Below are 25,699 nucleotides of genomic sequence, written 5' to 3'. Positions count from 1 at the left end.
GAAAATAATTTAAGAATAAAATCTGAGGATTGTTGAAGAAATTCATCAATAGATCGTAATTTAAACCCATTATCAGAAGAAAAAATTAAAGGAACAGATTGAAACGAATCAAATGAAGAAACTAGAGGTTCTGCCGTACAAAAAGAGTATGTTTTCTTGATTTATTTATCTGTAATAATGAAAATATACTAATTGTGGATTTTATTTAATTTCAGATTCATTATGGTTGAATTTCTATATAGTAAATGAATTTAGATCCGAAAACCTGGAGACGTATATACGGTGTTTCTTAGCGGAAACTCAAAATGGACGGGGCGTAACAAAAGAAAAAAAGAAAAATATGAAACAATAGTAGAGGATGTTTTCGAGTTGAGTATTTCCGTGAGTTGAGTATTTGTCACAAAAAAATCAAATCTGGTAAGTAATAAAAATCAATGCCGTTATTGTTAAAAAAAAATAAGTATTGTATCCAGTATCAAATAATATAAAATAAAAAATTTAAATTAATCTGAAATATTTATGCAACTTTTAGGTGGTTTTGCTAACAGTGCAAATCATACAAAAAATTTTTAAGCTAAAAGAACTACTGAAAATGAAAAAGTATTTAATATGACTGAGAGTTGACTTCTTCGTGAGAAAATGGTAAATATTTTTTATTGTCATTTTCGGGATTTGTATTATATAGTTATATATTTTACGAAGAATTGGATGCAATCGATGATGAATTAAAAAATAGGGTCATCCATGTTTCCATTTGTCATTATTAAGATTCGCGATAATAGTTCGGTTTCAAATGATATTTTAAATCTTTCAATACCTATTCTGACTACGATGTTTCTAGTGGTAATATACTAGACTACTTGACTACATAAAATTTACAGTAACCAAATTGATTCTTCATTCGGGTAATCATCCTATTAATAGCGAAGTCATTATAAAAACTTATGAAGTTTTTAAATAACAATTCGGTTAGAGACTAGCATGTTTTAGATACGGGGTGTTTCCTCTAATTATTCAGAGAACAAAGTTGATAATTACATATATCTATATTGCCGGAAATAGTTTGTAAGAAATGTTTATTTTTATAGAATTAATTTTAGTCTCTTCGAATTATTACCAAAAATATACATAAATTCGTTATAATATCAATAAAGTATATTTCTATTCTAATATACGAACATAGGTTTGTATCTGTGCATAGATTGATTTAAATAGAAATTTTTTTAATCAAAAGCCTTACATAAATTTCTTTCTTAAGCAATTTTCGAATTCTTGGAATGTACTTTTATGTTTATGATAATAAAAATTAAAGTATCAATTTAAATTTTATAGTATGAAAGAAATCAATATAATATATTGTATATATATATATATATATATATATATATATATATATATATATATATATATATATATATATATATATTAAAATTTATAACAAACATACAGTAGATAGTTTTTTTTTTAAAGATTAATTTTTTTGTAAGGTGAAAGATCCAGTTATTGACACTTGCAAGTTTATTTTAATAAAAAGAAACAAATTGACTTTAATAATTAATAACTATAATTTTTGAATAATAAATTTTAAGATAATTTGTTTTTTGAAATTTTTTTTTTTTTTTTTTTTTTTTTTTATAAAATAAGTGTCAAACAATTAGGCTAATGTCAATAACTAGGACTTTTAATTTAATTGATATCTCCTCTTATATTGATATGAATCAATGAGGTTATAAATAAAACAAAATTTCAGTTATTATCATTTTTAATTTATTCTAAAATTAATAAAATAGTTTAATTGAAAATTTTTTTGATTTTTAAAATATTGAGCCAAACAAAAATAACTATTAATATAATAAAAGCTATAACAGAAATCTAGATTTTGTTGTACTAAGTATACGTTCTACAAATAATCCGTGAAATTTAATATTTAATTAATTATAAATGTTGACATAAAAAATATTGAAATTTTACTATGATACTAAAGTTAACCGACGTTTTTTTTTTTTTTACATTTATTAAAAATTATTTTGTAATAATTAAAAAAAAAAAAAAATCTTGTAAATCTTTAGATGATGGCTAACTTTGTTTTTATAATGTTAAAAAAAAATTAGATATTTAATATTCAACAAATACCAACAATTGATAGCATTAATATATAAATTAATTATTATTAATATTAAAAGAATATTATTAAATTTCTCTTTGAAATAAAACATTTTTGAATATTTTTTAAGTGATACGTCACTGATTCAACAACAATCGACGATCAGCGTCGAGGTACTTGGAATATGTAGATCGTGTTACACAGTTTATGACTGAACGTGTATATGTTTTAGTTCAAAAAAGTTCGTGATTAGTTGTGTGTTCTACAATTCTTTTAAATAATTTATTTAAAGTCGTTGTGATTATTGAAATATTTAAATATTTAAAATTTAATATAATATATAAGCTTAACATACATAATTGTTTACAATATCAGTGTAAATCATTTATTGGTTATTTATCGAAAATTCTCTTGTACTATTATTCGAAGATTTTATTTTAATAATTAGACCATTTTTACGGTAATTTTTTTAATCAAAACTAATTAATGTAAATTGTTGTTTATGAAAATATTTTTTTTTTTTTTTTAGATTTATTAACATGCCAAGAAAACCAAAAGTATCAGTGGATGAAGCAACGGAATTATTAAAACAATTCATATTGTTGGGCAATTTCAAGGATAATAACTTCCCAATGAAAAGTTCAGAAATATGGACAAAAATGAGTCAGCGGTTAGATGGCAAATGGGGCCCAAGAGATGTATACAGAGAAGTAAGAGAAGATCGAAGAAAAATATTATCAAAAGCTCGAGAAGAAGTCGGTGTTGTCAGTGTAAGTTCGTTAAATATGACTCAAGAAGACACGAATACGTCTGAAACAGAAAGTGAAAATGACTCAAATTCAAGTGGCAGTGAATGGGAAGCTTCAGGAACAGAAACTATCTTACTTCCCATTGACAAAGAACTCTTTGAGATATTACATGAAAAACAACCAATAATGTATAAAAAAAGAAGATATGACGTCTTAGAAAGATTTAAATGGACTAGTATGCTAGCAGAAAAAATTTATGCATTTACATACTTACCTTGTGCATTTGTTTTTAAAAATTCTAAAATATATACTGATGAAGGTAGCATTCATTATTTAACAATTCGAGGACGATGTCAGAGCAAACTATGCGGAAATACAATTCTCGCATTTTTAGACAAAAAACCTTGTGATTTTCCTTGTGAATTGCGTATGAGGACAAAAGATACTTTTGGACAGCCTCATGAAAATGTGCATCGACCTACACGAAAGTTTCAACGAATGATAATTGGAGAGAAAGCGTTGAATGAAGGAGTTGGTAATTATACTAAACGTCAAGCGCAAATGTACGGCCAGGATAATAAACGTCTTCCCCCAATACTTCCGAAACAAAATATTATACGACAATGTAAGAATGAATATCTTCATCAAAAATTAGGAGTGAAACCAGGAGACGGACGTGATGTTGTTAGCACTATAGAAGATATGAGATATAATCCTCTTTATCCAGGATTTATCCAGGATGTAAAAAAAGATAAATTTTATGTGATCTACAGCACTCCTAATCAATTGATCTCATACAAACGTTACTGTAAGCTTACTAATGCTTCTTCTAAAATAGCAATTGATGGTACTGGCAGTATTGTAAAACCAATAATTCATTCAAACGATCGTAAATCTGGTCATATATTTTTTTATGCAATCGTTATTAATTATAAAAATAAATCTCACTCAGTGCATCAATTACTAACAGAGAGCCAAAGTACGCAAATCTTAATATGGTGGCTAAAACAGTGGTTCACTATGGGGGCACCAAAACCAAAAGAAGCTAACTGCGACAGCTCTAGAGCTTTAATTAATGCTCTTTCTTTTACATTAAATGATCAATCTATAAAGGTTTACATAGATACCATGTTTTTACGAGCAATCGGAGATTCCTCTCATTCGACAAGACCAGCGATTTTTACGTATATCCGTCTGGACGTTGCCCATTTTATTCATATGATTAGTAGGTGGAAATGTATTAAAAATCAAAAAAATTCTCTTGTAAAGTCATTTTACATGCATTGTATTGCTCTCATGATTGATTGTCAAACTGTTAAACAATTCGAGATGATATTTCGTCTGGTTTGTATAGTTGCATTGAACGAACGCGAGGATTCGATTATTGCAGTTACTGGTGAAAGTGTTAAGCATGCTAGACTTGAATTACAATCGATCATTGCATCACGAGATCTTACTGAACTTGTCAAAGACTTAGGATCGGACGAAACTGATGACACAATCCCTGAAAAAAAAGATCTTGAAGAAAATGGTGATCACAGTGATTCTGTAACTCAACTAAGTCCAATAAAAATATTTATTAATGATATATATAATTCAGCACTCGACCTCAAAATATTAGGGTCGATCGCCGGTGCATATTATTTTAAAGAATTTATTGACGAATTTTTAGCTAGAGCATATGAGTTTCCTATTTGGACAGCATCTTGTTTACCCCACGAAGCTGAACATGCTACAACCAGCTATATTGAACAGTTTTTGGCGATAAAAAAAAGAAGTTTAAAAGACTGGAATAACCTTTTACGCGCTGATGTTTTTTTAAAATCCGAGTATCAAGAGTACAATGGTAGTTCAGCAGAGTTACATTCAAACTTAATTAAAGCCAAGGAACAAAGTGATTTAGACGATATTTTTAAAATTGATAATAACAACAATTTAAAAAATAATCATAAGTCTGCTAGTGATGATAACAATAATAATAATTTAAATAAAGTGCTTAATCAAGATTTGAATAGTAAAGTGAACGTTGATAATAACAATAAATCTAATGACAAAAATAATACTGCTGCTAATTATGAAAAAGACGAAGCTACGACAATATTAATTGAAGGTTCAGATAATGACTGTTGCGTTGATGATAACGATAATCTTCAAGATGAATGTGATTCTGCTGCTAATATTAAAAAAGGTGATGTAAAAGAAAATCTCAATGAAGGAATACTTTCAGACATTGTTGTTAATGACGATAAAGTCCAGAAAGAGTCTTTGCCTGAAATTACGAATAAAAACGGTAAAGAAAAAAATGTGATTAAAAAATCAGATTATATTAAAGATACCAAAAGCACACTTACTGATATGTTAAATGATTCTGATACTATTTCCTACGATAATTGGAGAAATAAGGGTAGAATTTCTGATCATGATTATTGCTCCTCTTTAAATGACCAAGAGAACGTTGAGCCGCCATTTACACCTTTATTTATAAAAAAAAAAAAAGCAAGTTTTAACAAAAAATTTGAAACCATCACAGCCAAAAGAAGTTATTAAAACATTTAATACACCTGAAAATAAAATTGAATATCCTTCGTCCGCTCCGCCGTTACAAACTTTCGATGGAACAGAAAATAAAAATACGACAGATACTTTAAAAACTTACAAAAAAGGTTTCCACTTCCAACCTAAACCAGATGTAAAATATCAAAACGCGAACCTGACTATGTCAACTACAATAAAAAAAAATAAAACAAAACCACTTCTTAAAAACGGATATAAACCTTTTGCAGTAAATGGAATTTCGATTTTACTGAGTAACACTTGCGCTTTTGACTCAATAACACAAATATTAACAACAGCTGGGAAAGATGATCCAAAGTTTTTATTATATATGGACATAAATGCAAATCCAACCATGAAATTTATTAGTCAGTTTTGTAATATAGGAGCGACTGATGTAATATATCAAAAAAGAACCACGCTATTAGCCACACTATTTAAAGAAAGAATTGAACACAAAAGTAATATATCTCCTTTATATGTCAGTCAATTAAATATGTGGTCAAGCGTGACTGAAATTTGGCAAAAATGTTTTCCTCCAAGCGCGTGTATTAGTTGCACTTGCAAATTATGTGAAAAGTATCGAGTTCCTATTCCAATGGTTCAAATGAATTATAAAATAATATGGGAAAACGGATTCGGTCAACTACAACAATCAATTCACTCATTTGACAGTAAAATACGATGCACAAAGTGTAAGCTGAATATGATTGACCGGTCTCTTTTATTTAATAAATGCATTTGCATTGAATTAGATATTAGAATGAATCAAAAAAATCCTTTAAAGTGTAAATTAATGACTTTTCCATCAGTTTTGCGATTGAATAACAATAATTACATGTAAGTATTAATTATTCATTTATATCAACGTCATTTACCATTAAAATAATTGTACACGAAAGATATGTTTTTATTTTTATTTATAGGTTGCGAGGTATCATTGAAATTGACAATGGGCATTTTGTAGCATACTGTAGAAGATATAACGATAACTGGAGATTGTACGATGATACTGCTTTCAGCATACAACCTGTTCAACCTGGAAAAGAGATAGTACCAAACGCTGCTATTTACACTAGGATTGATTAAAAAATTAATTATTTTTTTTAATCTTTAAGTAGTATGTTCGTAATATTCAGTAGTCAAGTGCAATTTTATTAATTCACATAAGATAAAATTTAATATAATAAACACTTTTTAATTATGTATCTCATTGTTGTAACAATCAAAGTTTTATTAAATATTGTTATTTTGATATATACATTTTTTTAACTATAATGTATCATTTTTAAAGTTTATTATTTTACTATATTAATATTTTAATATGACAATTTATGTCATGTAATTTATTTATCCCTATTTTAAACGATAAATTTATCCATTAAATGTTATTATTAGACAATTTTAATTTTCAAATTTTCAAATTATAATTGTCTAATTATAGTCTAAAAAATAGTCATATATGATTATTTTTATTGTACATGAGCTTTCCAGAAAAGGTGCTATTTTAAATCTCGCGTTAACTATTAAATCTATAAAATTAACTAATTATAAGCTAAGTAGTATTTTTTTTAAGTTAAGTATTCACGTATCAGTGCTAGGAGTATTTGTATCATCACCTTCAAAATATTTAGATTAATTGTTCTGTTCTTACCGTTTGAATATATGATGTGCAGCCTGAATGCTTATACACTTGGTGATGCTCAAATTGTACAAAATACAAAGAAGCTGATGTTAAATTAACATTTACTGATACAGATTCTCTTATTAATGTTAGTAAAAGCGAATTTATAGCTCTGGCATTATACATAAATAGAGAATACTGTACTGAGAATGAAACTTATTCATCAGTAAAAAATATCATGATAAATCCACGCTTCACAAATATAAGACCTTTTAATTCAAGATTTGTGAATTTACGGCCCTGGTAAACACGCTGCATTAATCGATCAGGATTCTTTTTAGGGATGAATAGCGATTTATTATGAAAAAAATTTCAACTCATCATTGAATTAAGTTAGTTCAGCTGGCGTTAAAGTCATTCAGGTACGTCAGCTGCTTTAAAAGTTAAAAAAAATCACAGGATTAAATTGAAAAATTTTTTATTTTTAATTGTTTCCCACGAATGACTATTACTATTTTTAGTGGTATAAACTAATATAATGAAAATCTTCTTCTTTTAATTAAAAGCTGATTTAAATTTTGTATTAAAGATTTGGAATTTGTAAAGTCAAAATGGATTAGCATGAATACACTATTATTGCTTAGTAATATAAATAATAATCGAATTGAATACTTTTATATACATATATGTACATGTCTACGTATACATAGTTTTTCGAGTAATCGTTATTTGCAATGTAAACATATATTTAAGGAAAAAATCATACCTTTTATACATGCTTCTCTGTACCGGAAAATTTCAGTTTTTGAATGAATAAAAATGTGACTAACAGTCAAAAATTATCAAATGTTCACGCGAATTTCAAAACTTTTTTTTTTATAATTTGCCATTTTGATAAATTTTGATTCGTTTTCGTTCGGGGATCATGGTACGGGTAACATCTTCTAGTTTCAGGGACTTGTTAATTTTTTTTTATTTCACGCTCTGTAAATGGCACAATCACCGTTGTAGTAGGGATACTTTTTTTTAGAGCCTTGGCCGATTGCGAATCACTGGTTGAAATTAAAATTTTTTAGTTTAGAGATTATATTATTTTTTTTATAATATATCTTAATTTGTATCCTTAAAAGATTAAAACACTACATGCAATAGTTATAATTAAAAAAATTAGGAAAACGGTTGACCCTAAAGGCCATCCCTGCAACCTCCCGCCAATTCTAGACCTAAACGCTTGAAATTGCACTTACGACGTTTTTGAACTCTTCGAGCTCACAAATACAATTTATGTGTTATTTTGAGCACTCCAAGCTCAAAAAATAGCTTTTGTATGCTATTGAGCTCTTCAAGCTCAAAAGTTTGATAAACATTTTGAAAAAAAAAACACTATTTTTGGAATTTTCAAATCGTAATAACTATTGAATGAACAAACCAATTTTCACGCCGTTGGTGGCATTCGACGCAGTTTTTTAAGCTTCATTAAGAATCTTTAAGTTTAAATTGAAAGAACAAAAAATTTCGGAATTATTTCGAAAAAACGTTTTTTCGTTTTTTTTTTCGTCAACGATAACTCACGAACGAATCAACTGATTTTGATCGGACTGGTGGCGATAGACGTGGTTTTTTGATGTTGGGAGCTGATTGGGAGTTTTTGGAATTGATCGATAAAGCCGTTTAAAAGTTATTCAAAAAGAAACTACTTAAAAAAAAATTTTTTTTTGCAGTTTTTTTGAGATTTCTCAAAATCTATCGGTCCGAATCGGTCCAACTTGTATTCAATCTAAGTTTGCTCAAGCCCTTTTGAATGGCACCAACCGCGATCAAATCGGTCAAGCAGTTCAAAAGTTATGAGAGATTACACACACACACACACACACACACACACACACACACACACACACACACACACACACATATATATATATATATATATATATATATATATATATATATATATATATATATATATATATATATATATATGTATATATATATATATATATATATATATATATATATATATATATATATATATATATATATATATATATATATATATATATATATATATATATATATATATATATATATATATATATATATATATATGTGTGTGTGTGTGTGTGTGTGTGTGTGTGTGTGTGTGTGTGTGTGTGTGTGTATATACACATACATACATACATACAGACACCATCGCGGGAATAGTCAGAGAAGATTCCTAGGACCTTGAAATGTCGAGGTTCGATGAAAACTCGATTTTCGTAAAACGGGGTGAAAACAATAACTTCCCGATTTTTGAAAATCTTCGACTTTCTTAGCGGGAAGTTAAAAAAAGTTCGTAAAAATTTCTTATTTTTAAAATCGTCATACTAGTGGTGGCCAGCAACATACCAATTATTCAGCTTTTATGTGAAATAGTTAGGAATTATACACTATGAGAGCAGTTTGTATTTTAATTAATTTTTTTATTAACGCAATGAAAACGGAACGGGAAACTTTTAAATTTCGCACCATGCTATGACTAGGTGCGTTGGGCGCATGCGCCAGTGATAAATTATTTATAATTGTCAATAAAAAATATTAAATGAATAATATAAAAGCAAAAACTACAGAACAATACTGACCTAACGATAAAGAATGCAGAAACATAAAGATTAATCAGTTTCCGTTTAAATGAGGTGCCAAGTTGCAATTTTTTTTTTGCAATATTAAAAAAATTATTTATTAAAAAACTATAGGTGACCTAACAAAAATGATGGTGGACCTATACAGACCTAACGTAGACCTATCAATTAAGGTCATTTTGACTTAAAAAATCCTTTGATGGGGTGCTAAATTTGTGCAGGTAAAGACGCGTCCTAATAACACAAGCTTTGTGTTACCGTTTGCTGGACAACACAAAATTTGTGTTGATTTTTAAGTAATACACAAAAAGTGTTATAAAAGATGTATTAACCCATTTTTTATGTTAAAAAATATGTAACACATATAAAAGTGTCAAGTTAACATAAAAAAATCAACATAATCATTTCTAACAGACTGTTTTTAACATAAATACTAAAAATTTTTCACTGTGCATAAAATATATGAACATTTAGCGAATTTAACGTATTCTAAAAATTCATATTTTATTAATAAAAATATTGGGTTCCGTCGTTCCTGTAGAAAATCTCCTGAAGGTCCTCCACAAAAAGGTGTCTGCCGATGAGGAAGATATTTCTGATCCAAATTATCTGAAATAAAAAAAAACCAAAAGGATTACTTTTAGGATAGATGAATACAGGTAATGGTCGAAGAAATAGTCAAAATTTTGATTTTACAAAAAATGGCGGTTTCCCAACAAAAAAAAAATCTATTTTTGCACGAAAATTTACACTTTAAAGTGACTTAAAAAATCGAAATTTTTATCGGAAACTTTATTCCTTTAATCATTACCTGACAAAAGTATCTAAGAAGATCCTGTGAAAATTTCAAGTCAATCGGTCAAGCCGTTTCGAAGAAATATTCCTCACCGACTTTGAAAACATCGTTTCGAGAAAAACGCATTCAAAGTTTTGGCTATTCGCTTATTACTCCGAAACTATTTACCGGATTACTTTGAAATTTACAGACAATATTCTCAAATATATGCAAAAAAAAAAAATTCCGATTTTTTCAAAATTACAAGTGGATATATAACCCTTTTAATCATCTTCACAGAAAGAAAATTAAAAATATAGAAACTGTTCCCGTAATTTTATGGAATTTCTTTCTATACTATTAAAGAAACTGGGATCATAATTAGTTCATTTTTTATTTTTTATATACATCGACGTTCTAATTAGCAAATTGTCTAACTCCATTTTAGAGAATCTTCCATTTGTACGATAAAACATGACACTGAAGTTAGCAGACGTCTAAAAATTTTTTATTTTTTTTATTAATTAAATTACAACTAAAAAAATATTTCTAACAAATTGCACTTGTAGTTTTTCAAGTTTTTTACATGTGAAATTTTTTTTTGTTTGATTCAAATTTTTTCAATTAAAAATTTCTAAAAATTTTTAAATGTTGGCTAACTTCATTTTCATGATAAAACAATTAGTTAAGAATTTATTATCACTTCAAAAAATCATTTAATATCTTTTAGAGGTATGATATTTTGGTTTTAATCATTCAAATAATTTATAATTATTTAAATTGATGTGGGTACTCAAATAAAAGCTCTTGATGAGTGTAACATCGGGATGAGCTTATATCTTTTAAGACGTCAATAAGTAAAAAAGTACAGTGCAATTTAACAAAAGTCATTATTTAATAAAGCAAAATTTTATTTATTTATAGTTCCCAAGCTTAAAAAATTGCGTTTGAATTTCAATTTAAAATTTCGCGCTCTTTATATCGAATTTCGATTACTACCAATCGATGACACTGAAGTTAATAGATATTAAAAATTTGTTTATAATTTTATATTAATGAAATTATTATGAAAACAATTTAATAAAAAAAATTCCACTTGTAAAAATTAAAAAAAATCATTAATAGAAAATTTTAGAAGCATTTTTATTATTGTATTTAATTCGTTAAAAGAATTCAAAAAAATTGACAGTTGTCAGCTAACTTCAGTATCATTCTAATCGATTACTTGTAAAGTCGAATTAATTTTTTTTTTCACCAAATTGAGCTGTTGAAAAATAATCAAAACATCATAACCATTTAACATATCCATCAATAACATTAACCAAGTAAACACTAAATAAACTATGTAATAATAAATTATTATAATTAATAGTAACAATAACTAATTATTTTCACAAAAATTAGTCTTCATTCAAAATAATTATAAATAAATCAAAACATTAACTGTCAAAATTACAAAAACAAATTACCGAAATTTTTTTTTTGGAATGAAGCAATTGTTTATAAATATTATATTACTAGTAAGTTAATTAATTATTATTTTAATACATCGAGGTTATGCATTACTTAAACAATTAAAGTAGCGAATTTGTGTCATTAAATATGAAAATTAATTTTGGAGATATTTTATAATTTTTGGAGTAAATAAATTTATATAAAAAAAAAATGACATGTAGAAATTTATGACATTAAAGTTAGCTGTCACTTGACAATTTTTTAATTTTCTTTTATAAAAAAATTTGTTCTAAAAAATTATTTTTAAAAAATTGCATTTTTAATTTATTAAAATTTCTACAAGTCCATTTTTTAAATAATTTTTTTTGCTATAATTTATTTGTTAAAGAAAATTAAAACAATTGTGAAGTGACACCTAAATTTAATGTCATAGAAATTTAAAAAATTAAAAAAGGAATTTTTAAAATAATACTGAAGTAAACAGTCAGCTGTTAATTAAAAAAATTTTTTTAATAAATCAATTACAATAAATAAATGCTTCTAAAAATGTTCACGTGTCATTTTTATTAATTTTTACATGTGAAACTTTTTTATTTAATTTTTTTTTCTAATAATTTAACTGAAGAAAATTAACTTAGCTGGTAGTTGATGATTTTAAGAATTTTTGTAACAAATAAATTATGGCAAAAAAATTAAAAAAAAAAAAAAATTGACATTCCGAAATTTAAAAAAAATTACAAATGCAATTTTTTAAAAATAATTTTTCGGAACAAGTTTGTTGATTGAATAAAATTAAAAAATGGTCAAGTAATTGCTACCTTTAATGTCATTAATTAAATTTATTACAGATTTGTATTAAAAGTAATTTAGCAGCTCATGAACAATTATTGCATTATGTTAGCGACGAGGTAGCCAGTGGATCTTACAAATATTACAGTTTAATGTATGATGGTATTGTTAAAATATTATTAGTAACACAGTAAGTAATTTATTATTTATTCATTATTAATTCAAAATATTAATAAAAATATATATATTTTTTTTTTAGAAAAGGTGACGCAGATTTATTTGTTTCACAATTTATAAACAAACCGACGTACGAACCAGATCAATATTGTCTTCAATCAACAACCTGTGGTGAGGATATAATTTTTATACCACAAAGGTAATTACTATTTATTAATTATTAGAATGATTTTAAAATAAATAACTCTAATTATAATTGTAATTATAATCAGTTTCAAAAGACCAGTTAGCATAGGAGTATATGGTCATCCGTCTCACGAAGCAAGTCAATACAATTTATTTGTGTACCATGTAGCACTTGGTGCTGATGAAATAACAGACGAGCAAAGTACAATCAACAGTATTGAGACTAGTGTACCAAAAAAAGTACGAAAAAAAAGAAGAAAAAATTTTTTTACTTATTTTTTTATAGTCATGTTGCTGTAAAAAATATATATACATATACTTTATGTTTAAAAAAACTTAACTAACATTTTTATATTATCACAGATTACAAAAAAATCTTTTGTGTTAGCTTTTTTCTGGACACTACTGGACGAATTTATTCAAGTATTATTTTAACTGTTAATTTTATTTATTTACAATGTTGGAGTACGAAAATCAAATGTTTTTGGAGATACTTCAAGAAGATGGACTTGTTATTTGCGCAAAGTATGTTATTTTTGGTAATTATTTACAGGTGGGGTCCACCCTATTTTTGGCCATATCTACACAGTAAAAAGATTTTGTGTTAAATAATTAACACTTTTATGTGTCAATTTAACATTTATTGTGTTAAATAAATTGTTTAAATAAAAAAGTGTTAAATAGTTAATATAAAAAGGTGTTAAACGGTGTATTCCACTTGTAAATAATTTCCTTATTTTTTTTTTTAATTAATTTATATTATTCATTTAATAAAATTTTCTTTAAATTAATTTTTTTTTTTTTAATTTTAGAGGGTTGGGAATGGAGACTGTTTTTACAAATATATTGAAAGTTTATTCAGATCCTGGTAATTTGGTTATTGTACTTGGTACTATTGATTATGATGAAAAATATTTTATAGATAGATTAAAAACAATGAATGTTAAAACATTACCTAAAATTGTTACTGCTCAAAATACATCTAATGAACGGTAATGATGAATATTTATTCTTTTTTTTTTTTTTTTTTTTTTTTTTTTTTTTAATAGTAATTTTCTAATTAACTTTTTTATATTTACCATCATGATATTTTTTTAGTGAAATAATGTATTTAGAAGGAGGTGTGTTATTTATATCTGGTCGAATATTAGTCGTAGATTTACTAAAAAATCGTGTACCACTGAATTTAGTTACTGGAATATTAGTATATCGCGCTCATGGAATTTTAAATAGTTATCAAGAAGCGTTTGCACTACGGTTATATCGTCAAAAAAATAAGGTAAATTCAATTTTTAATTATTACTAGTAACCTTGCAGTCACTATGTTAACTTTTTTTTAGACTGGTTTCATCAAAGCATTCACCAACTCAGCGTTAGCATTTACCGTAGGCTTTTCTCAAGTCGAACGTGTTATGAAAACTCTTTTTGTCAAGCAATTGTATCTCTGGCCGCGATTTCACTCAGTCGTAAACTCAAGTCTCTCGAAACATAAACCCGAAGTAATAGAATTACATGCCAAACTCACACATAAAATGCAACTGGTTCAAAGTTCACTTCTAGATCTGATGAATTTTATTGTCAAAGATTTAAAGAGGTTGAATAAGTTTTTGGACTTTGATGAGCTGACAGTCGAAAATGCAATCGCCAAGAAATTTCACAAGCAATTACAACGTCAGCTGGATCCTATGTGGCATCAACTGGGGTCTAGTACCAAGCAATTGATTGCTGATCTTAAATTACTTGGATATTTTCTCACGTTGGTTTTATTTATTTTTTTTTTTAAGTTAATTACAATTGATTTTTAGTTTTAATAATAATCATAATTTTTTAGGCAGTTGATTCAAGAAAATTCAGTAGTATTCTATGCGTCAATAAATCGGTTAAGAACAATGGAGTATGCGATGAAAGGAAGTGCTTGGTTGATATTGGATGCTGTTGATGAATTATTTACCAACGCTAAAAGTCGAGTTTATAATAATAAAAATGGTAATTTATGTTTACTTTATTAATTTATTTATTTATTTGAACGCCAATCGGCATTATACAACAATTAGTATATTATTTCCCCTTCCCCTTACTAAAATTACTAAAAAAATTTTTTAAACAGAATTAAAACCCGAACCAAGTCCAAAGTGGGAGGCATTAAATGAAATTCTTAGTGAAATCCGCTTACAAATAAATAAGAAAGAAAATATTTCTGAAAGTACTAAGAGAGTATTGATACTTGTTTATGATACTAAAACAGCAGTACAATTAAAAAATTTCCTGACAATGGGTGCTGGAGAATATTTATTGTATGAAGCAATGAAAACTTTAAAGAAAAATGAAATTATTAAGCCGAGGTAAATTTTTGTAATTTTAAAATTTCAAATCTTAATTTTGTAAACAGCTAATTATGTTAAATTAAATTTTTAAGTGAAAAATTAAAAGATAAAAAGGAAAAAGACAGTCAAGAAAAAGATAAAGGAGCAGAAGAAGCAGAAGAAGAAAATGAACTTGATAGCTACGTTTTAACATTTTCACAGAAACCACCTGATGAAAAAGAATCGGAAGATGATCAAAATAAAACTAATTTTTTTGAAGAGTGTTCTATGGTATGAATTATTATTGATTTTTATGGATTTAGTATTTAAATTAAGGGATTAAGAGTAGTCAGAGACATGAAAAAATGGGTTGCAGTCAACTAGTCAGACTGACAACATTCCGAATTGATAAATTACTAGAACTTGGAAAGTTAATATAACATGTAATTTAAAATAGTTAATTTTACAAATTTTAAAATTCCGAAAAATATCGCGTTACTGATGCCATAAGGGCGTATAAAAATTACACGCTCTTATGGCACCCGGGAACTATGAGCATGTAATAAAAATCCTATTTTTTTTTTCTAAATCCAAAAAAAATTTTTAGTTGAGAGAAAAATTTTTTTTTTGCATTTCTTCATGTTTTATATAAAAATACATCGATTTCCAAAAAAAAAATTTTTTATTTTTCCGAGGTAGGTCCCGAAAGCCATAAGGGCGTATAAAAAAATTTTTTTTTGGAAACCGACGTATTTTTTCATATATTTAAGATATCATATTTAAAGAAAATGTAAAAAAAAATTGTTTTTTTGAAAATTCTGACTACCCCTAATCCCTTAACATGTCATATTTTTTAAGCTTGCTGATGCTGACATCTCAAAATTATCTTCTATGACCGAGCCTATCATTTTCATTCAATCAGTTAAAAGAGGCGGTGACCCAATGGCATTACAAAGAACTTTACATGAAACAATACCCGGCTTTATCATCATGTATGGAGTAGACATATCATCAATTCGCCAACTTGAGGTAAATGAAGTTATTTTCTTTAAAAAAACAATGCAGTTTTAATAAAAAAAAAAAAATTTAACAGGTTTATCAAAACAACAACCCGTCAATTGCATTAAAAATTTTCTTCCTCGTCTACGGAGGGTCTGTTGAAGAACAAGGATACTTAACAGCACTACGTCGGGAAAAAGAGGCTTTTGATAAATTAATTAACACCAAAACGGTGATTATTTTTAATTCGATAGAAATTTTTTATATATTTTTGTAATTAATAAATTGTTTTAACTTTTTTTTTTTAGACAATGGTCATTCCAACTGATCAAGATGGAAAGATGGAAGATAACATAACGGCAGCACCTCAAGTTGAACAAAGTACTCGACAGGGTGGTATTGAATCTACAGCTAAAGTAACTCCTAAAATTATCGTCGACATACGTGAGTTTCGAAGTGAATTACCGACTTTGTTACACAAACGGGGAATTGAAATTGAACCAGTTACTATTGTGGTAAAGTATAATTGTTAATTTAAAAAAAAATTGTGTAATTGACCATAGAATAATTAATAACAATAATATTTTTATTTTTTTTTTTTTTATTAATAAATGCACTGAAAAAAAATTAACTTGATTCAAGAGAAAAATTCTCAAGACAATAAAATTTTTTTAAATTATTTTTTTGATAAAAAAATTTTAGACTTAATTCAAGTTAATTTTTTTTTTTTCGGTTTATATATGTATTTATACTTTTTTAAGGTCGGTGATTATATCATAACTCCAGAAATTTGTGTCGAAAGAAAAAGTATTTCTGATCTGATAATGTCATTAAATTCTGGGAGATTATACAATCAAGCTGTATCAATGACAAGGCACTACGCAAAACCAATGCTTTTGATTGAATTTGATCCAAATAAATCATTTTGTTTACAAGTAATTTTCTAAATTAAATATTTTAAAGGACTAATTTCTGTTTATTGATTTATTTACATTATTTACTGATTTGTATTATTAATTTTTTAGGGAAATTATTACGTAAGTCGTGATATGAAAAGTTCAGACGTTACAAATAAATTACAATTGCTTACTTTACATTTTCCAAAACTTAAAATCGTCTGGTCGCCGAGTCCCCAGGCAACTGCTCAACTATTCGAAGAGCTAAAAGAGGGAAAACCTCAGCCAGACGCACAAACAGCTGCTCAAATTGGTCTAGAAGAAGATGAAGAAGGAAAATCAGCGGGTGAAAAATACAACACTCAGATTCATGATTTTGTCGCTAAATTACCCGGAGTTCATACAAAAAATTTACGCTTGATACTGAACAAAGGCAGCTCGTTAGATAGTTTAGTTCGTCTAACTGAGGTAAATTTTATTATTCATTCATTTTGATAAAAAATATTTAGTCAAAAATTTAGATAAAATGGAATTTTATGGTTAAATTTAGTATCGTTAGAAAGGTCTTGAAAAACTTTCAATTTTGCTCGGAAATATAAAATTTAACTCTAAAAAATAAATCCAGATCATTTAATATTGTTGAATTTCGCGCCTCTAACTCACCAACCATATTAGATATAGCAACTGTTTTTTTTTTCTTTTTCAATTAAAATTATCAACAGAATTCGTATTAAAATTGTAATAAGGTAAAAGACCCAGTTATTGACACTGGCCTAGTTGTTTGACACTTTCAATTTTATTCTAATTAAAAAAATCAAATGTTCTCAAAAAACCAATTTTCTTAAAATTTATAATTAAAAAATTATATTTATTAACTAGCTGTTGCCTGCTCGCTCCGCTGGATACTTTATAAAATTGTGGTTTTAGATCTAGACTTGAAATTCAATTGGAGTATTATTTTGACTTGCACAGGTTCCACATTCCATCGAATCGGAAGTAGAATTTATTGAAATCCGTATTGAGATGATCTCTACATGACAAATAAAAGATCCTTACCAAATTTGCAGCTTTTTCAAGCTATATTTTAAAAATTAAGATTTTTTATTGTTAACACCCACCCCCGCGATCTTTATTGGAGGTGATTCGGTGTAAAATCCATTTTTAGATCATTTTTGTATCACATGTAGACGACTTCTATTAAATTTGGAGTCTATAGGAGCTATAGCTTGGAAATTAAAAATTTTCATTGTTAATACCTACGCCCGCAACCCACTGTGGAGTGAGATATCGTAAAATTCATTGATATATTATTTCTACATCTCTTACAAAAGATTCCTACCAAATTTGAAGTCGATAGCAGCTATAGTTTGAAAACGGGAATTTTTCATTGTTAACGCCCTCGCAACCCCTCTTGTGGGTGGAATTTCGTAAAATCCGTTCTTAGCTGACCTCTACTCGGCGAAAGGAATATTCCTGCCAAATTTCAAGTCTCTAGGTCTTATAGTCCCAGAGATATCGTGATGAGTGACTATATCTATAGAAAGTCTCCTATATATATAGATTTATAAGTTTATTTGTTTTTTTATTTAATTAAAATAAAATTGCAAGTGTCAATAACTGGGTCTTTTACCTTAATAACCTTTAAAAATACCTATTTGTAATTTAATAATCAATATATATTTTCAATTCTGCAGCAAAATTATTAACATACAAATCACAATTCAAAGCAATCGGCAAAAAAAATTATGCGCCTTTTTGGCTTTAGGTCACTAAATTTTCAATTTTCTAAAGCTAAAAAGGCGTATAAGTTAAAACATACGCCCTTTTGACTTGAGGAATTTATTTTTAGAATTAGAAAGTGTTAATGAAGCGATTAGTTAAAAAAAAAAAAATGTATACGCCCTTTTGGCATTTGAACTGCGAAATATCCTTAAAACAAGAACTTATTGAATGTAAATAAATAAATAAATAAACTTTAATGCATTTTTCAGGAGGAATTGGCGGAGTTATTAGGTAATAAGTCAAATGCACAAATGCTTCATCAAGCGCTTCATAAAAGATACAAGCCTGAAAATACAGCGAGTGGTAGTGTCAGCAAAGCTGTTACTAAAGTGCGTAGCAAAGGTCTATTTTCATCAGTAAAAAAGTAAATATACTTAAAATGTTTACTTTGCATTAAAATGCATTAAAATTAGTACAAATATTTTTTGTTTGTTTATTTATGATTGAATCATGCGAAATATAATTTCATTTTTTTATTGATAATCAATTATTTATTTTCATTTAATTTAATTCTACGTGACTTTTTATTTTCTGTTTCTGTAATTCCTTAAAAAATTAATTTATTAATATTAAATATTAATTTAAAATCTAAAATTATTAAATCAATTTACTTGGTCGGTATTTTGGTCAACAGAAAATTTTCCACATTCTGTAATTACAATTTTTCGTAAAGGTGATTCATAAAAAGTATCTACTTTTTTTATTATTTTCAAAGTGTTTGCGCCATCAATTAATTGTCTTGATTTATAAAAAAAAATTGTTTAGACATTTGGTTAATAATTTTAATTTTTTTTTTTTTTTATTTTAATAAAATTACCCGAATGCAACGTAATAATTATCCATCCATGGATTAGGATTTAGAGAAACAACAAATTGTGGTCCGTTGTGATTTTTTCCGTCATTAGCTAACGAAAGAACACCCCGACGATCGTGTGAAATTAAATGATTCTCAGCGACTATTGTAGTTTCATCAATAAAGTTATTTTCATATCCTAAATCTGTGATACAATTACAGTAATTTTGTAAGAATTTTACGTGTAATAAATATTTAAATTGAATATAAAATTGTCTTATTTGTAAATTTAATTACCACCAAGTTGAAGCCATCGATCCTTGACAACACGGTGCAAAGTTGAATTTTTGTAGCACAAATATTGATCATTTTTTTTTATTTTATCGCCTTGACAAAGGTTGATAAAATACTCACACGTAAGTGGCAATTTGTCGGAATATAACTTTGTAAATTAAAATTTTATTTTCATTAATATAATCTACATTATGAAGAGAATAAGTGAAATTTTGTGGCCAGTATATTTATATGATAAAATGAATTTTTATGGTTAAATTTAGTATCGTTAGAAAAGTCTTGACCTAGAGTAGTGCCTTTTCAAGGTTTCATATTCTCACCAATAGTCAATTAATTATGATTAGTACTTAGGTTGCATTCTAAAATACTCTAACTCTAGATACATAATTAAGAAAAGACCTTGTATCTCATGAACTATTGACATTTTTAAAAATATAAGCTCATTTCGATGTTGCATTCATCAAGACCTTTCATTTGAGTACCCACATCAATTTTTCATATATTTCATATATTTATATATATGTATGTATGAAAAATATATCAAAATGCATGTGGATATTCAAATGAAAGCACTTGATGAGTGTAACATCAGGATGAGCTTATATCTTTAAAAATGTCATTATTTAAGAAAGTACAGTGCAATTTAACAAAAGTCATTATTCAATAAAGTAAATAAATGAATTTAATAAATTTATAATTAATAATTTATCATAAATATTAAAGTTCCTAATAGAGCACCGTCAATAGAAAATTTTAAATAAATAAATTTACGCTGAAAAAAAATTAACATACAAAATTAATTTATAATTAAAAACGCATTATAATTTATAATGTAAAATTGATTTTTTTTTGGAAGATATTCTTACATTTGGATTGTCTATAAATTTCTTGAAACTCTCATTAATTAAGTTCTCATAGAATTCAGTATTAATTGGTAAATTGATAGTAAAATTTTGATTTACAAAATTAAATAAATCTGAGTGGTTGCCGATATATTCATCATTCAAATGAACAATCACTTGAGTATCTGATATCCATGTTTTACCTCCAATAGTCTAAACCAAAATCTTAATTATTCCACTCAGTTATGAATACAGCACAACCTGATTATAAGTTACATTGGATGATCTACTCAATCTCACAGCAGGTATATCTATATATGAAAGATTTCATGAAAGTAGAAGAGAGAAAAAAATATAACTTATAACCAGGTTGTACTGCAATGTAAAAAATTTTCTACTTATTTACCCGACGAATTTTCTCAAGATAGTCATACCACTCTATTTGATACATCTCATTTATTTCTGGGGCTATAAATTTATACGGTAAATGTTGATGAAGTTTCAGGACACAGTATTTTGATTTTTGAAATACTAAAGCACTCATTGAACCCTCTAATCTGATTTTGTATTGTTCAAATGAATTATTGCTTCGATTTGAGGACATTTTTGTTTGGTTATTAATTTAATTTAAATTAATAAAATTTCACGTACATAATTAAAACAAAAGACAGTTCTTTTATGTTATTTTTAATTTGTTTATTAGAAAAAAATTTATTAAGAATTTTTAAATGTGAATATTTGACATAATTTTCATAAATTTTTTGTGAAAAAAGAAAAAAAAATTATTTAACGTTAGAAATTTTGTCTTTTTAAAATTAAAATGAGGCAATAGCTCTAATTATTGACAAGGATCCAAATATTGACACCCTTAATTATTTTCAAATATATTTTGAATTATACTTAGTCTAATCTTGGATTATGCAATTTTTTCGAAAATTATGTTATTCAACTTTTTTTTTTTTTTAATTTATAAATTTTTAAGAAATTTGTAAAATTTGTTAAAATTGTGATAATTAATTTTTCTTTTGATTGTTCATTTTTTTATGTATTTATAAAAAAAAAAAAAAAAAAAAAAAAAAAAAAGTTGAATTTGAAATTAATTAGTAAATAGCAGTCATTATCATTTAAAAAAAAAATTGATTAGTAAAAACATTACTTGAGACATTACCACAAACAAAATTCAACGATATGGATATTTGATTGCTTAAAAAAAAATCAAATCTTAACTTTGTCTCTAATAGTGTCAATAATTCGGGCTTTTACCTTATTTGTATTGAATTGAAAAAAATAAACTTACATATCATCTGACAGCTTATCAATGTTACTTTCTTCACATTCATCATCGCTATCAGTATCTAAGTGATATAAAAATGGATCTTCTTTACACATAGGAAAATAATATCTAAAATAAATAAACATTATTTTTATAGATTAAAAAAAAAAGTATAATAATTAATTAAAAAAAATAAAATAAATTTACTTTGCCAAGTTCCAAATTCTTGCCGGAGGAATTTTGAAGTGATCTTCATTCTTCATGTGCTGAAGACAATCATCTGATTGTTGGTCACAGAAAACACATTTTTTTTCATGTACTTGTTTTCTAAAATAATTGACTAATTTTATCTGAAAAATAAATTTAGATAAAAATTTTTCGCTGTCAATAAATTTTCTAATTTAAAAGACTATTACTTACTTTTTCATAAAAATTTAAATTCTCTGTTAATTTATTGAAATCAAAATCATGCTCATTTTTCATGTGATCGAGAATATTTGGAAGTTCAGGAATTTTTACAGTACAGAATAAACAAGTAATAGGATTGTTTTCAGCTGTCCAATTAGACCAAAGATTTTCTTCGTCTTCATTGTCACTGAACACTATTGCATCATATGAATCATCGAATTCATTATCCTTAAAAAAAAAAATTAGTTACTTAGTGCTAATAAACGAAATTCAACGATATTGATATTTGATTGCTTAAAAAAAAATGAAATCATAACTTTGTCTTTTATAGTGTCAATAATTAGGGTTTTTTCCTTACATATCTCTTTTTCTTGTCAATTGTTAATTAGCCTTATTAAATTATAGCATTTTAAGGTCCAGTTTTTCAATCCAATATAAAAATATTATTATTATTGCCAGTATATTAATATATATATAAAATATATTTTATCATTGGATAACATTATATTCTGGATTGAAAAACTGGCCCTAAGTATAGAAAATTTGATTTATATAGAATCATCTTATACTTAAGTATTATACTTGAGTATTATACTTAAATATTTATATTCTGTCTCTATCTACAACCATGTATAAATTGACTAACCCTGTTATTGGCCCTATGGACTGTTGGGTTTAAATAAAGGTAATAAATAAATAATCATATACCTCTTTATAGCAAAATGGATCCCGTGGCTTAGCATAATTTGTAATATAGAATTCATCATACGATTTATTTCTTGGATTAATGCGCTTATGTAATTTTTTGCGCATATGTTCTTTTAAAATATTCCTATCTTTAAACACTCTTTCACAATAAATACAAATTAAACTAGCAAACAAAAAAAAATATTAGTGTTGAGTAAATATTAAAAAAAAAATGAAAATAAAATAAAATACTTACTTATCAAAATTACACTGAATTTTATCGAGTAATTTATCAACAAATACTAAATTATGGTATTTACCAAATTGAATATTGTGTTTTTCTTTTAAATGAGTCAAATAAGTAATTCTCAGACCCGAAAATTCTTGCTTACAAATCATACAACCTCGCTTGAAATTAGGATCCATTCTTTCATAAGTTTGTTGATTTAGTACCCATTCCTAAGACAGAAGAAATAAATGATATTAAAGTTAGCTGTCACCTGATCAATTTTTAATTTTATTTAACAATTAAATTTATTATTTTAAAATTGCATTTTTTATTTTTTTAAATTTCTAAATGTTAATTTTTTTTTCCCATAATTTATTTGTTAACAAAAATTCTAAAAATTATCAAATATCTGCTAAATTAATTTTCATAGAAAATAATTTAAAACATAGAAATTATGATTAATTGGGAAAAAAAAAAAACCAGTTTAGCACTTTGGATTTCATCACGAAGTGCTTTATCTTCAGAAATGCAGTCAGATAATAAATAATAAACTTCGCCTTTACTTGGTTTGCCATCAGGTGTACAATCCATCAACATTTTTGTACAAAAATTTATCAACGATTCGTTTTTGCATCTCACTTTCCAATAATGGACATAGCTAAAAAGAAAAAAAAAATTAAAAATTAACTTTTTCTAATATTAGCAGACGTTTAAAATTTTTTTTTATTTTATTCATTAATTAAATTACAAATAAAATAATATTTTAATAAAATTCCACTTATTATTATTTTAGTTTTTTAGTTAAACAAAAAATTTAATTTTTTAACAAGAAAAAATGATAAAAATTGTCAGATACCTGGTAACTTGATTTTCATATTATAATTGTAAACTTACCTCCTTAGATTAGCAATTTTTTCAACATCGCCTATTATTAACCGGTGTTTTTCAAATAAATGGGATAAATAATCTTTTTCATTTGTTGGCAAAATAAAAGATAAATCACATAACATACATTCAGACTCTCCTGGATCATTATCAATACCAATAAATTGACTTTTGTAATATACTTTATCTTTTTTTGCCAACTCGTTCGCCGACGGAGCTTTTGATTGAAATGAATTACCTGAAATTAATTTTAATTATTATATTAAATATATTACCCAATTTTGTTAAAAAATTACTACTATGCTTATTACATTAAAGTTAGCTGTTACTATTATAATTTTTTTATTTTTTTTATTAAATAAATTTGCTCCGAAAAATTGCATTTTTTACTTTTTTAATTTTCTAGATGTCAATTTTTTGTACTTATTTTTTTTGCCATAATTTATTTGTTAAAAAAATTTTTAAAATGAATTATTATCTGCTAAATTGATTCTCATACTATGCTTACCTGTACCACTCATGTTAATAATTATAACAGTACTCAAGTTGATTTTTAACAATTATTTTTTTTATTATTCGAATAAATCTAGTAAGAGCATGGGAAACAGGTTGCTTTATTTTAATTGTTGAATTAAAATTTTACTAATTATGAAAAAACAATAAATTTTATCTAATTGTATAAAAAAACTATTCAAGTAAATAATGAAAATAGCAACAATTATTAAAATATTTAATTTTTAACTGGATAAACTATTAGTTTAATAATAACACTTGAAAATTTTTGTAGGTTAAGTTTTTACTGCGGATACCCAAGAAACTCTGACGTTATTTTTTTGGCGCGCAAGTCTGAATTTAAAATTTTAAAATTATTACAAACATATTCATGACACTGAAGTTGACAGACAAAAAATATTTTTAGAATTTTATTACAATTAAATTATTATAAAAAAAAAAACAATTTAATTAATTTTCTTTTGTTTTTCCATTTTGTTCAAAAATATTTTTAATTTTTTTTTATTTTTGTCTAGAATAAAAATTTGAAAAAAAAATTATTTTTTCTACTTTACTTGTTTATTTTCATAGAATTTACTTGAAAGAAAAAAAAACTTTTTTTTTTTTTTTTTTTTTTTTCACGTAAAATAAAGACCCCCTAAAACTACGTTGTATGAGAATCTTAAGTCATGACGCATGTAAATATTTCGAAATAAGGTAAAAGCTCCAGTACCTGTTCGCTCCATGTATTTGAATATGATTTGATTTGACATGTTTTTGATG

General features: G+C 25.9%; 4 protein-coding genes across 5 annotated transcripts; 2 read left to right on the top strand and 2 right to left on the bottom strand.

Annotated features, from left to right (window-relative positions):
* The first annotated feature begins 5,400 nt into the window (after positions 1-5,400).
* On the top strand, positions 5,401-6,669 carry LOC141532519 (uncharacterized). The gene is made up of 2 exons (XM_074250892.1): positions 5,401-6,246; positions 6,333-6,669. The coding sequence occupies exons 1-2, from the start codon at positions 5,570-5,572 to the stop codon at positions 6,493-6,495; spliced, it is 840 nt and encodes a 279-aa protein (XP_074106993.1). The 5' UTR covers positions 5,401-5,569; the 3' UTR covers positions 6,496-6,669.
* Positions 6,670-13,136: 6,467 nt separating this feature from the next.
* On the top strand, positions 13,137-20,078 carry Mei-9 (DNA repair endonuclease XPF mei-9). 2 transcript variants are annotated; one of them, XM_074250900.1, is made up of 15 exons: positions 13,137-13,273; positions 13,397-13,558; positions 13,846-14,025; positions 14,132-14,312; positions 14,374-14,789; positions 14,865-15,019; positions 15,141-15,375; positions 15,450-15,627; positions 16,195-16,365; positions 16,430-16,567; positions 16,644-16,850; positions 17,097-17,270; positions 17,361-17,699; positions 19,223-19,342; positions 19,868-20,078. In XM_074250900.1, exons 2-15 carry the CDS (start codon positions 13,491-13,493, stop codon positions 19,916-19,918), a joined length of 2,613 nt encoding a protein of 870 aa, XP_074107001.1. In that variant the 5' UTR covers positions 13,137-13,273; positions 13,397-13,490; the 3' UTR covers positions 19,919-20,078. The 2 variants fall into 2 exon arrangements, with proteins under 2 accessions (XP_074107001.1, XP_074107002.1); XM_074250901.1 differs by having other exon boundaries at positions 19,223-19,377.
* Positions 20,079-20,207: 129 nt separating this feature from the next.
* LOC141532525 (putative inactive peptidyl-prolyl cis-trans isomerase-like 6) lies at positions 20,208-21,546 on the bottom strand. The gene is made up of 3 exons (XM_074250903.1): positions 21,349-21,546; positions 20,967-21,155; positions 20,208-20,872 (listed from the first exon to the last, which is right to left on the bottom strand). The coding sequence occupies exons 1-3, from the start codon at positions 21,544-21,546 to the stop codon at positions 20,798-20,800; spliced, it is 462 nt and encodes a 153-aa protein (XP_074107004.1). The 3' UTR covers positions 20,208-20,797.
* Positions 21,547-21,613: 67 nt separating this feature from the next.
* LOC141532524 (zinc finger protein 277) lies at positions 21,614-25,216 on the bottom strand. Its single transcript, XM_074250902.1, has 9 exons — positions 24,933-25,216; positions 24,434-24,662; positions 24,020-24,197; positions 23,567-23,769; positions 23,332-23,494; positions 22,636-22,851; positions 22,423-22,565; positions 22,240-22,344; positions 21,614-21,705 (listed from the first exon to the last, which is right to left on the bottom strand). Exons 1-9 carry the CDS (start codon positions 24,943-24,945, stop codon positions 21,693-21,695), a joined length of 1,263 nt encoding a protein of 420 aa, XP_074107003.1. The 5' UTR covers positions 24,946-25,216; the 3' UTR covers positions 21,614-21,692.
* Between the last annotated feature and the right edge of the window lie 483 nt (positions 25,217-25,699).

Source organism: Cotesia typhae, unplaced genomic scaffold (assembly GCF_013202065.1).
Source record: "Cotesia typhae breed Kobodo isofemale line unplaced genomic scaffold, CoteBio_Ctyphae contig_65, whole genome shotgun sequence".
In the NCBI taxonomy this organism is placed as follows: Eukaryota; Metazoa; Arthropoda; class Insecta; order Hymenoptera; family Braconidae; genus Cotesia; species Cotesia typhae.
The sequence above is the reverse complement of the archived record's forward strand: the minus strand, read 5'-3'. Positions and strand labels throughout refer to the sequence as shown.

Coding starts and splice junctions, on each gene's coding strand:
- LOC141532519 (XM_074250892.1), top strand. CDS start 5,570: ATGTCAACTACAATAAAAAAAAATAAAACAAAACCACTTCTTAAAAAC. Junction 6,247..6,332: donor TTGAATAACAATAATTACAT/GTAAGTATTAAT, acceptor TTTTATTTATAG/GTTGCGAGGTATCATTGAAA.
- Mei-9 (XM_074250900.1), top strand. CDS start 13,491: ATGTTGGAGTACGAAAATCAAATGTTTTTGGAGATACTTCAAGAAGAT. Junction 13,559..13,845: donor GGACTTGTTATTTGCGCAAA/GTATGTTATTTT, acceptor TTTTAATTTTAG/AGGGTTGGGAATGGAGACTG. Junction 16,366..16,429: donor CATCAATTCGCCAACTTGAG/GTAAATGAAGTT, acceptor AAAATTTAACAG/GTTTATCAAAACAACAACCC.
- LOC141532525 (XM_074250903.1), bottom strand. CDS start 21,546: ATGTCCTCAAATCGAAGCAATAATTCATTTGAACAATACAAAATCAGA. Junction 21,156..21,348: donor ATCTTGAGAAAATTCGTCGG/GTAAATAAGTAG, acceptor ATTTTGGTTTAG/ACTATTGGAGGTAAAACATG. Junction 20,873..20,966: donor AATTTATAGACAATCCAAAT/GTAAGAATATCT, acceptor ATTTTTTTTCAG/CGTAAATTTATTTATTTAAA.
- LOC141532524 (XM_074250902.1), bottom strand. Junction 23,770..24,019: donor AAATCCAAAGTGCTAAACTG/GTTTTTTTTTTT, acceptor CTTCTGTCTTAG/GAATGGGTACTAAATCAACA. Junction 23,495..23,566: donor ATTCAGTGTAATTTTGATAA/GTAAGTATTTTA, acceptor TTTGTTTGCTAG/TTTAATTTGTATTTATTGTG.